This window comes from Acomys russatus, chromosome 18, assembly GCF_903995435.1.
Source record: "Acomys russatus chromosome 18, mAcoRus1.1, whole genome shotgun sequence".
Lineage (NCBI taxonomy): Eukaryota > Metazoa > Chordata > Mammalia > Rodentia > Muridae > Acomys > Acomys russatus.
Genome location: NC_067154.1, coordinates 42,825,761 through 42,838,659, shown reverse-complemented (window position 1 = coordinate 42,838,659; position 12,899 = coordinate 42,825,761). Strand labels below are relative to the sequence as shown.

Below are 12,899 nucleotides of genomic sequence, written 5' to 3'. Positions count from 1 at the left end.
TTTCTTTTCTCTCGTCTTCTCTCCTCTCCTCCCCTCTCCTCTCCTCTCCTCTCCTCTCCTCTCCTCTCCTCTCCTCTCCTCTCCTCTCCTCTCCTCTCCTCTCCTCTCCCCTCCCCTCCCCTCCCCTCCTTTCTTTCTCTAGATATTTTTATTTTTATTGTATGTGGATGGATGTTTTATCTTCATGTATGTGTGTGTGCCTCATGGATGCAGAGTTAGAGACAACTCTGAGCCACTATATGGCTTCTGGGAACTAAACCTGGGTCCTCTGAAAAAGCAGGCAGTGCTCTTAACTGCTGCACCATCTTTCCAGCCCCCAAAACTTTTTTAAATTATCTTCTAAACCAAATTTCAGTTTCACAGTAAGCTACCATTGTTAATCACCTTTCATTAACGAGCAAGATGGCTCAGCAAGTAAAAGCACTTACCAATCAGCCTGAGGACCTGAGGTCAGTCACCAGGCCTCATATGATAGGCGAGAACCAACTCTTGCGCAAGGTGCTCTCTGCCCCCCATATGCATGCTATGAGTTACAGATACACACACACACACACACACACACACACACAGAGAGAGAGAGAGAGAGAGAGAGACAGAGAGACAGAGAGACAGAGAGACAGAGAGAGACAGAGACAGAGAGAGAGACAGAGACACACACACACACTTAAAATTTTTAACATCTTTCTTAACATATACCTTATTTGTGGTAAACAACAGATATAAACCACAATGTATTTATCGAATTAGTGTCTTAGTTCTTTGTTTTCTATTCATAAGCAACCTAAGCTCACACATATTTAAAAAAAAAAAAAAAAAAAAAAAAACTCCCAAAGCTACTTTACTTTCCAGACCACAGACTGCCAATTCTTCATTTTAATCTGGCAATTAAACTCAAACCTAGGGCTAACCAAAGTAGTAATAAGCTTCCTGCCTTTTTTCGAGCCATAAAATAAATTTAAGATTCAAGTGGCAAAACTCTGAGAAAAACTGTATAATGTATAAGAATTACAAGAAAGGGAAGGAAGGCAGATACAGGTATGTGCCAAGCCTTATGAGCACATGGAAGCACCATAGTATGGCTTAGTTATTCACTGTGCAACATCCACTCATTGTGCATGGCCTCGGCAGAAGGCGTGATACTGAGAACAAAGATGAATGAGGCTAGATTCCTGTTTTTAATAACTGTAACCTTTCAAAAGTGGCTCTGGAGAGTTCTAAAACAAGAAAAAAAAATGTAGCTAATAGCATGAAGTTTCCACCAGGAAGCCTTTTGAAAGACAGCCTAAATAGAAGCATCCAGATGTTGTTGTGACAGGCCTTATTAATGAGCTTGCTGAACATCAATCTGAAGGTGATAAAACTTGGCTGAGAATAGACTGGAGAAAGGTACAGCTTGGTTCTACTTCTTAGCCAAAACCACCACACACCTAAATGAGAAGGGACTCAGTGGAAATAAGTGGTCATCTTTACCATACACACAAAGGTCTGACTGAAAGCTAATAGCAGCACAAAATTTATTGTCATTCAAAGACAGAGAGACAAATACTGGGTTACACAGTCCCCTTGTTGGGGTTTCATTAGTTGAAGAATAAAAGATGAGATGGTGTTTTAATAAATGGTCTCAAACTACATTTTAAAAACGCTCTCTGGGAGCCTGCAATTGAGCATTGTCCTTTTCTCCCAAAAAAAGGATAAAGGAGAATGAGCTTTAGCCACAGAGAGAAGAGCTTCTCGGTTACAGTGAAGTAGAAAAATTGTTAACAAAAGGTTGTTCTGAGCTTGAAAATGAAGACAACTCTGAGCATGGTAAATAAAAGACCAGATACCCACCTCTCAGAATTTGCTAACAAGGAAGATGGCTTTGCTGTGGCTACATGCTGGCAGACTGTCATGTCCATACTCAGGACAGTACACAGACCAAAAAAAAAAAAAAAAAAAAAAAAAAAAAGGGCAATGCAAGGATAATTACAGGTGCATCTCTGTGGGTACCCCTGTTATTTTGTGCATGGCACTGAGTGTAACAGAGCTTTCTCTCTCTGACATTAGTTTTCAAGAGTTTCATGGTTGAAGCCCTACTTTCAAATGACAATCCTTCCCAAAACCTATATATATGTATACACGGTGAGTGCGCACACACACGCACACACACACACAAACACAATATTTAAAGTAGATGATAGGTTGTAGGTCACAGGATCCCAGTAGTGTCACCTCCCAGTAGTGTCACCTAAAAATTGTGGAAATTTTTAGGACATTGCTGTGGAGTGTTGGGTTCCTGAATTACTCAATTATGCCTAAGACTCCTTATAGAGGAATTTTAACCCAGCAACATGGCTACTCTGGCTGGAGTAGCTGCCTTTAATCCCAGGAGACAGAGGCAACAGATACCTGAGTTCAGGGCCAGCCTGGTATAGAGCAAGTTTCAGGTTAAGAAAAGCTTAGGTCCAGGCATGGTGGCATATGCCTTTAATCCCAGCACTCAGGAGACAGACGCATGCTGATCTCTGAATTCTAGTCAGTTCCATTCAGGCAGTTCAGTTGAGTCAGGGAGTTGAGAGGCAGTGCACTGAAGTTAAGTTTGTGCCAGTTCAGTTTGTGGAATTCAGAGGCAGTTTTACGGGAAGAGTTTTACAGAGATGGGTTGAAGAGAGAAAAAGCCAGACACAGGTGAAGACCGAACGAGCCAGAAAATGAGAAAGAGCCAGAAGAGTAAAACAGATTGCCAAAGTTAAATGAAGTCAAGCAAAGCAATTCAGTCAGAAGCTGACAGAGAAGCCAGATTGAATCAGTCAGCTAAGGGGAGAGGAGTTTGAGCCAGAACAGTTGAGTTGAACCAAGCAGCAAGAGTTCAGAATGAGCTAGAAAGGGTGGGTTTATTCATCAGTAAGTCTTAGGGGCGGAAAGAATTCTAGGCATAGATAAGATTGTTTGGAGGCTAGAAGCTTCCTAGACTAGGCCTAGTTGTGGGGTACCAGCAGTTGGGGGCAGAAAACCTCAGAGACAACAATTAAATCAGGTGAATAGAAATCACCTTTACAATTCATTACATATAAACATGCATGAGCTACTCAACAAGGATTTCAGGGAGGATCTCTAATTTCTTAACTTTCTCTACAAAATTTAGGCCAAGTGAGTATGGTACAAAGGACCTGAGCTACAGAATGAAAATTGGGGAATTAAATTTTTCAGCTAGATGGTACAAAAATATAACTTATCAAGGGAAACCTAGAGTTTTCCGATGACTAAGAAATGAATGACCCAAGTAGTTTCCATTGTCTGTGACAGAAAAGGGAAAATAGTAGTTATCCATCAACAAGTCAGCATTACAGCTAAAAGCATTTCCCTCAGATTGGCTACAATTTGATCAGAAGGACCCACTGAAAGTGAGATTGTCCCACACGCTGTCTGACTGATGAGCCAGAAGGAGACTCTAATTGTCTAAAAACAGACAAAAGTGACCTGGAATCACAAGAATATGAATTATTTCTCATAGAATTGCTGAATTATAATTTCCATGTCACCACTAATGGGAACTAATGAAAACCAGAATCAATCATATACACTAAGAAAATTAATCTCTTCCAATGTTTCCACATAGATAAACACATTGACTTAAGAAAAGCTTACTCATTTGATTAAAACAAAAAACAAAACAACAACAACAAAAAACACTCGATGCAGGTTTGGGTGATATAATCCAGAATAAGGATAGAAATAATCCTTCAATTCTGTCCATGTGGCTCCTTAGTGCATTCCAGGTTCTCCTTGAAATGAGAATAGCAAGGAAGTGGCCTTCCAGTCACAGCCCTGCTCTAACACTAGAACCTTCTTTCCTCACTAAAGATATACCTAAATCTTTGTCCACTCTCTGTTGCTTTACCACTCAAGGGAAGCAGATAGCCTTCCTACCCCTGGTGCCTTATACAAGCTTTCCAAACCTCTCGTCTATCTACGAAATCCAACAAGAGTACATGGATCCTTCCAGGCACTACCGATGATTCCCCAAACCAGGAAGCACTCTTCTAAGTCACCTATTGTCCCCTCCACCATCCCCATCCACCAAGTCTCTCTAGTCCCATCAGTCTGATCAGTGTGTTCTTTCCTTTCTACTCCATCTTGTCATTTCCAACCTTTCTGACCATAACTTTCCTAAGTAACTTGCTCTCGCCAGCATGCCTTCAACTACTAGGTCCAATGGTTTCATAATTAAAGCATCTTCTCCAAGATATGCCCTACTTCCTCCACCACCCAACTACTGTGAGAGTAAGAAATGCCTCTCTCTGCTTTCTTTCCCTTCTGTTCCCAAACTTACTCCTTCTGCTGCCCTACTTACACTTTTAATAATGTGCTCTCTCAAGTTCACAGACTACGACCTTGAGTGAACCCATCATCTCCATCCTTCTACAAGTCCCCATAATAGTTGAGAGGCATATTCTGCTTCTCTCTCTTTATCACCTCCTGTGTGTCTTGTATCTCTGGCCCTCCTTCCCCACAGCTGCCAGAACTCTACTTATAGAACATACTGATTATGCCACACCCCACTTTTACATTGCCAGTAGCTCCCCAGTACCAGCTTGGTAAAATTAAAATTCTACATTTCTGAAATAAGTTCTGTTTGGGTGAGATTCAGTAAATATATGCCGCCTTTCCTCACCATGACGTTAGGAATAATTTCATTGTCAGGCCTGGGGATGATGTTGTAATTCCAATGCCTGGGAGACTGCGGTAAGAGAATTGAGTTTGAGGCCATTTTGAGATACCTTTATCTGTACAGGCCAGGAGATAGAGGAGATACTTCGATCTTTATTAGTTATAAAATTCTAAAAGCACAGTAAGAGTAAAAATAAGTCAACAGTGGCTGAGATGATTCAGTGGTAAAGAGCGCCTGCTGTTCTAGGGGACCCAAGTTCAGTTCCCAGCAACTATATCAGGGATTTCACAACCACCTATAACTCAGCTCTGATGGATCCAACACCCACTTCTGGCCTCTGTGGACACCTGTACACATATGGCATGCACACACAAAGACAGACATGTGCACACAAAGACAGACATGTGCACACCAATAATTTTTTTAAAGTCAGCACCACTGTCCTAATTTTATAAGTCAATCCTTGGTGTTGAACATGCATATTGGAGGAGAAGGAAGAAGAGGGGGAAGAGTAAGAAAAGGAGGAACAATTGATCAGGATTAGTGCTCAGGGTATGAGAAGATGGAGTGAGGTCCATGTACTTCACCATCCTTGGGCAAGTCATATGAGAGAGCGTTCAAGTGTTTCACCAGAAAAACGGAACACACTAGCATCTGCTTTGAAGGTTACTGAGTAGATTTAATGAAACATTTAAAAGGTGCCAATGCCCATGACTGATGCTCAAGACTTACTCTGTTTCCCTTGGAAACACATTAAACGTGATATACATGCTGATTAAGCACTTTCCAGATGAATTAAATAAAACCCTATTTAACTCACAAACTTATTTTGGAAGCCAATGGGGCAGGGTCACATTTGCTTCCTCCCTGCACAGTAAGCTGGCTCTAGTCAAAGATATAACCTAAAAGGCATGCTATTAAACTAGATTAAGGAGCACCCCACATAATTAAAGGTGTTCTTTGTCAGCACTGTGGAACTGAACTTAGAACCTTATAGTAAACAAGTGCTCTATGACTGAGGCATCTCCTGTTCAGGAACAGAATGAAAGTTATGTAAAAAAAAATTCCCTACTTTCAATGTATTATTATTCGCCTTCTGTGAATTGTTTTTAAAGGCTAGAGCAGAGATTCTGGGACATAGATTTGTGTGGCATTTGAGAACAGGAAGCTAGGAAAGGGTAAGAAACAGAAACTTGTATGTAAAACAAGCTTGGAGGGAAAAGCTTGAAAGCCATTTCTGCACTGCAAGGCAACTGAAGAGTGAGATGGCCTCTGAATCAAATCTCTTTCTCTTTTCTTTGGTCTCTTGGCAACCTAAGTTGACCAGGGAGGCAGGGAAAATGGCAAAATCCCTGAGAGAAGAGGGAGAGGAAGGAAAAGTGGAGAGAAACCACCTGTTCAGCAATGCGGAGGAACAGGAAGCTCCCAGTGGAGGGGGGGGAACAGGTGGATACAGCCATGTTAAGTTCTTTCCCTTCCTGTGGGTTCCCTGCCTATGACACAAGCCACCCTGTTAGCATAGTTCTGAAATGGGCTCCTATCCTCTGCCTGCCGACTCGCTTTCTTAAAATACTTCTATGTAACATTGCATTGCATCCCCAAACCACACTTCAACCTTAAAGTTCTCACACTCAAGAACCAAAAAGAATTTGAAATTGCCTCCCAGATCAGGGTCAAACTTAAGGCTGATAAACAAGGCCTTGAATGCAGCTCAACCAGCATTGATGTAGGTCAAGTCAACATTAGTTGACAACTGCATGTTGACTAAAAGGTACAAAGACTATCAATGAAAGAGGAAGACATGGATATTTGCAATAAGGAAGAAGTTAGTGAGTGTAACTTCCGGGGTGGTTGGGTCAATTCCAACCAGGAAGATAAAATACATTGATCATGAAAGAGGTGGTTTTACCTGGCTTTGAAGGACTTGAAAGGCATTACTCAGGGAGATAAGCAGAGTAAACATCTTCAAATGGGACAGTAATAATGGCTAATATATGTAATGTGACCAAATAAAACCAGCTTTCTTAGGAAGCTCAGGTACGCTCCTTTCCCTTGATGTAGGAAGAGGCAAAATCCTGCGTAAAATTTCCTGAGGTTCAAACCCAAGTCTATCACTTAGTGCCCTGGATGGTCTTGGAAAAGTAGTGTGGTCATCGAAGTTTTCAGTTTTCTGTATGTAAGAATAAAAACAATGGTGATGACATCATAGGGCTATGACATCACAGGGCTATGGTGACATCACAAGGCTGTGGTGACATCACAGGGCTGTGGTAAAGGTTTTCTCATATAGACCCCTGGGAAGCTTGTCTATCCCATGGCATGCACTCCTTCCACATGTGAGGAATGGTAAAGGGAATCTGAGCTCATTCCTAAGGAACACCAGCACTCCACAGATTGTCCTGAACTCCACTCACAGGACAAAATGCTTTAAGAGACTCTAGAACTGAGACACTAATAAGTCTTCTATACGGCAAACACACCTGAGGCTGTTCATAGCCAACTGCATTGGCAAGAAAATGACCTGGATTCTCATAGGGACAACTGAGATTAAAGATGCTAACAGCATGGGAGACCCTGGAGGAACAAATGTAATGCTATTAGCAGCTAAAGCACAGGAGAGTAAAGAGAAGGACCAGAGAGCATCCTTCTGCAAAGCCACAGAAGCATCAAGGTGTTCAGCCACTCACGTTTGTTTCCTATGGACATCTAGAGTTTGAGCACAAATTTGAAAGCATAACATACAAGGACCCTCTGTATCTCACTCATCGGCTCTTATGTATTGAGAGCCTCTCTGTGAATGGAGTCAGTCAGCTCCATGAGATGCTCTCCTAGTAGCATTGAAATGGATAGTCCAAGTAGAGACAGGCAAGTCACCATGTGAAACGCAAAAGCGCTCAAGACTTCCACTAGCTCCAATGGCTAAATGCAGGCAAGTATTCCATGGCAGAATGCCGCTTCAAACCTGATGAAAACAGCATAAATCCACTATGATGAAACTTGAAACAAAGCCAGGTTAATTTGGGCTTCTTGCAATTGCCAGAGTACAGGACGCACCCACGCTCCACACACGGCCTCTTTTTCTTAATCCATGGGTATAGTTTGCCAGCTGCCACCCTGAAGGAGGTCCCCTCATCTAGCAGGCAGCACATTCATCAAGCTCTTTTGTTGAGTTTGCTCTTTGAAAGCCAAAAGGCAACATACAAATCCACAGAACAGAAGACACATTGCCTCTGCTTTTATTATTCGCCTCCTGATGCCTTATGTTCCCCCAAAATAGAACACAGAGGCACTGTTCTTATCCACTGAGACCTCTAACGCTGACCATGTACTCTTAATTCTTTAAAAATGTATCAATAATTTATATAACTCATTATTTTTGCAAGCCAGAAAAATTGTTTTGGAGATAAATTTGTAAATATGTACAGGGAAACCATTTCAAAACCAACGAAACAACAAGAACTAGATACAAAGTCTATTACAGCCTGAGGGAAGTGAAGGTTGTTTTCTATACAAATAAAAATCTAATAAAGTTAAATACGCTGTCAAACTATTTCACATAAGTCTATTTTATTCACATATTCAAGTGGCATTTTGTCTTTTGCCTTGAAAAACAAACTATGCTCTAGTAAAACAACAAGATTTACTGGCCAAGCTAAAGACAAAAATTGCCTGCATGTGAAGGGGTTTATACAACTAGCAAGCTGACTCACAAAAGTGCTGTTAGTTTTGGGGGGTTGATTGTTTGTTTGTTTTGTTTTCTTAAGCTTTGTTTGCTTGACAACAACTTTTAGTGGGCTTTTCATGTAAACTGAAAAAAAAAAAACACGTATCACCTAGTAATTCTATTGAAAGCTATCTGTTGGGTTTTAGACAGGAAAAATTGCAAACATCCCATTCATTTTTAATCTGCTGGTGTATTTTATTTGGAGTCCACGTGTTAAGAATCACAGTTGTCAAACTGTAACTAAGCCTCATGGTTCCCAGTAAGGGACAAGGACAAACAGCACATGTGGCCATTCTGAAGTACCAATTAGTACAAGAAGCCACAACATGAGGAAGACATAACAAAATGCTGTGGCCCTAGAGACAAACATTCACCAAATGGGAAAACGTCTCTTTGTGGCTGGTGAATTTTCACAAGAAAGGCTTTGCTTACTCATATCAGATCTGCAGGAGACACTAGGGACATGTGGGATAATAAAGAGTGCAGGCAAACCCTCCAGGGGACTGGTCAGCCACATCTCTAGAGGCCCAGCTCATGAAGGGTGGCTGGCATCTACAATCTAAGAGTTGGAAAGTCCTACTTCCTCCACAATCTGTTAAAAACAGACCACGATATAGTTTTATATAAGATAAATAGCAACCTGTACTGTACATTTAGAGGCTAGGCCAACTGTTTCCAGATTGAAATCTTGAAATATCTGAGCCACATGACTAAGAATCCCCCTAAACTTACCTGAGACCTTGACACCTCCCTCAGCGGTGAGCGGCTCCCTTCTCCAGAGTCAGACACTGAATCCAGGCCAGACATGGAGGAGAAGATGGCTCTCGAAGAGGCCACCTGGTCTTGGGAGAGAGATGAGGAAGGGAGTGTGGGCGAGGACAAGCTGGCCACATCTTCTCCTGTGGCTACCTCCTTTTCGCTGGACGAGCCCAAAACAGAGTAGCTGGAGTCAGGCTTCGGGCCAGCGGCTCTGACCAAATTGTGCTGCTCTCTCTTGACGACGTCAACATCTCCGTTAGGCTTCCAGCCAGCATCCATCTAAATAGGACACATCACTTTAAGCTCAATGTTCTGCTAACCTTGGGGTTGGTTTTACAAACATCCATATTTGAAAGCCGCTAAAGTAACATATCCCTGCCATGGCAAAGTAACTATTGTCAAAAGCTTGCGGGGACATTTCTTCACATTACTAAATATACACCAGCATAGAAACACTATGTTCTAATAAAGGCATTATTATATACAGATTTCTAAAACGTGTTTTGTTTGTTCATCTCACTTCAGGTCAACAGATATAACTCCAAACTAGGTCTTTCAATTGTTGGAAATCGCAGAGTGTGGGTATCAGTCATTTACTCATTTGATGTATATATACATTTATTGGCCCAAGCTATCCATCACTCCCCAAGACACTGCAACCAATCAGAGCATCCTTTTTTTAAATGGAGCTTTTACTTTATAGCCCAGATGTCCCCAAAACTCACTGGGTCAAAGCTTTTATATGTATACTCTCTGTCTGTCATTTCTACAAGGAAAAACAGAAGCACTGTAGCCGTGAGTAGGACACTTGCATTTCAGCCTCATCCACACTAAATAGTTTCAACATTTAAAATATTTGTACATCTGATGGGGAAAAAAAAAACCCTATTTACATCATGTTCATGTTGCACAAGAGGCCAAACCTGCTGCTTTGTGCTTCACTGGATTCCTTTGCATTGCATTGCCCAGCTCATTTTCTACATTCATTCCTAGTGCTTATCAATTTTATCAAATTATAGAAATGCTTTACATCTTAGTGTTGTCACCCCTTTATCTACACTAATTTTTGAAGCCATAATTCTCATCTATATGTCAAGATTTTAAGACCTTATGTCTAGATGGACAGAACCAACCAGAACATGAACTTTAATATTCAGACCACATTGTTTCATCTACATAATTCACTCTAACATGTCCCACCTATGCCAAATCCCATTAGAGACACAAATGGACAAATTTAAACAAAAGCATACTCAAGCACCAAGTTCTAAGGTCGGAAGGAAAGAAAAAGCAAAACCTGACATACACAATTCTAAAATCATGTAAGGTAAGCCATGTATAACATCTGTACTGTAGGTCAAATAGAGCTGAGTGCTGGCAAAGTCAGAGCATTCTACCTAATACTTCAGAAGAGCTACAGGCAAAAGAATATGACAAGAAAATACAAATGTTCTGCCTCGAGGTAAACCTTATCTGTTCTTTAAAGTCTGATCGCCCCTGTTTCTACTAGATCTAAACTGTCATAAAAGTCATTTGTACATGTCATCTACACTTCATGCACCCAGTATCTGTGTCCAGTTCAGCCTCTACTCAAGCTCCCCCAACTCACTGCTCTTGGGTACAGATGAAATGAACCTGGGGTGTTTTTACCGTGTAGGATCTGGGCAGTGATGAGATTCCCCTTGACGATGAGCCAAATGGTCTCGCTGTGACCACAGATGTTAACCTGGCTGTATCGGTTTTCTGGTAACTTCTAGGGAGAGAGGCTGAAATCCGAGTCGCCTCTACTCTTGTACTCAGTGACGGCTGAAAAGAAAGAGAGGCTGGGCGCTGGGCTGCAGAAGATAAAGAGGCCTGGGATAGTTCTGCAGAAGGCAAAGTGGCCTGGGGCAGTTCTGCAGAAGGCAAAGTGGCCTGGGGCAGTTCTGCAGAAGGCAAAGTGGCCTGGGGCAGTTCTGCAGAAGGCAAAGTGGCCTGGGGCGTTTCTGCAGAAGGCAAAGAAGCCTGGGGCGCTTCTGCAGAAGGCGAAGGGTCCAGCCACTGCTCTTGAGGAACAGAAGAAGGGAGCTGAATCTCAGCTGCCACACTGTCCTGTCTATTTGCAAATGTTGTGGAATCTTCTTTGGGTGTCTCAGCAGGATAAGCTGTTGCTGGGTCTTCCAGCCTCTCAATCTGGTAACGGGTTTCTGACAGAGTCAGTGTAGGAGGGAGCACGTCACCATCCAGGACATCTTCGGAGGAATAGATCCTCCTCCGAGATGTGATTGTAGAACTCTGATTCCGAGATTCCCTTAGAAAGGAGAGATGCACCATATGACATAACTTTGGCCCAGATGGGGAGAGAGAATGACTAACAGGTAAGTGGCGTCTCAGCAAACTCAATGACCAACACAACACTAGCATGTGATTACGCATAACTTTTAAAGATCACCTCCGAGACTGACCTGACTGTTTATTAAGGAGGGGGGTCTCGAGTGGACACTCCTAATCATAAATGATTTTAATAACAAAATAGAGAAGGTTTAACACTTGATTCCTCACAGGTTTTTGCCTACAAATTTATGGCTTCCAAAATCAAGTGCTTTAAATGGCTGGCAGCCAATCGGAATCTGCCAAGTTTTGCCATGTAAAATTTATAATGTATTGATAAAGATAATAGCATGAAAGACTCAGGCTTTCATGGAGATCTGGTCAATTCATGGAGCTTGGCGGAATCCCCATGGGCAGTTATAACAGATTCAAGGTTATTACCCATATTTATAGACCTGACGAGATAGCTTCAGCCTGCAGCTAGCAGGGAGTCACTGCCTCCCAGACTAACTGCTACTTAACCGAATGAAGCTCCTGATCGTTGGCATTTCAGAAACAAAGGAGCTTTGTTTAATTTCACCTGCCGGCATATTTCCTTTGTGATACTATTTTTAAAGCATATTTGCTTTCCCTCTGATCTACCAATCTCCTCCAGATCCACACAGTGAAGCACTCATTGAGAGTTTGAACCTCACTTTTATCCTGCTATTCCTACTCGGAAAATAAACAAACCCACACAACCACGCTTACAACCACTTCCTTAAAAATGAAACTTGCCCTCTACCACTGAAACCCAGCAAAGTATTGCTACAGTTCATAAGGTTCGCTTAAAAGGAAAAGTTTGTTTTATTTGACTATCCCATCCTTAAACTCACTTTAAAAACAGAAAATCCAGTGGGCTGTTTTTGTGATATCAAATACAGCAAATACCTCCTTCTATCCAAGAGTGTGAGACAAAGAATTGTCCTCATTGAGGCTAAGTGGTATTTTCTTTTGTTAACTTAGGTCATGAGTTCAGTAATATTACTTTAATGCTAAAGAGCAAAATCTGGGCTGCTGGGATACCCAGCCCCACCCATGTGTTGACCAGATGCCTCACCACATGCAAAGCCTCCATTTCTAACACTCTCCCAACAAAAGGGGTGCCCAGCCTTTTACCTGTCCTGAAGCATTTCCCTAAAGGTCTTGGAGCTTCGGTCGGACTTCTCAAGAGCCTGCTTTTCAATTTCTTCCCTCTCTTCCTTTTTCTTCTGCAGATCTGAGGTATAACTCTTCCGACGATCTTTCCATTTTGCAAGGTCCTGACAAGAAATCACATCAGCCCGGTCATACCTGAATTTCTACACACCTTTTCCTTGAAGCAAGATCCTGCTGGAGTATCCTATTACAACGCTGAAACCGTTCACTCCCACTTGTGCCAAGGTGCCCTAATTTTGCTTTTTATAGCTGGGGTTT

At 41.9% G+C, this 12,899-nt stretch overlaps 1 protein-coding gene across 8 annotated transcripts in view; it reads right to left on the bottom strand.

The window, feature by feature from the left end:
- Nucleotides 1–12,899, bottom strand: part of Lmo7 (LIM domain 7) — a 206,240-nt gene that overhangs the window by 23,382 nt on the left and 169,959 nt on the right. For all 8 annotated transcript variants that reach the window (XM_051160925.1, XM_051160927.1, XM_051160920.1 and 5 more), the window contains 3 exons: nt 12,603–12,745; nt 10,785–11,424; nt 9,108–9,413 (listed from right to left, as the gene is read on the bottom strand). In XM_051160925.1, coding sequence (XP_051016882.1) covers nt 9,108–9,413; nt 10,785–11,424; nt 12,603–12,745 — 1,089 coding nt within the window. The remainder of the gene's footprint in view (nt 1–9,107; nt 9,414–10,784; nt 11,425–12,602; nt 12,746–12,899) is intronic.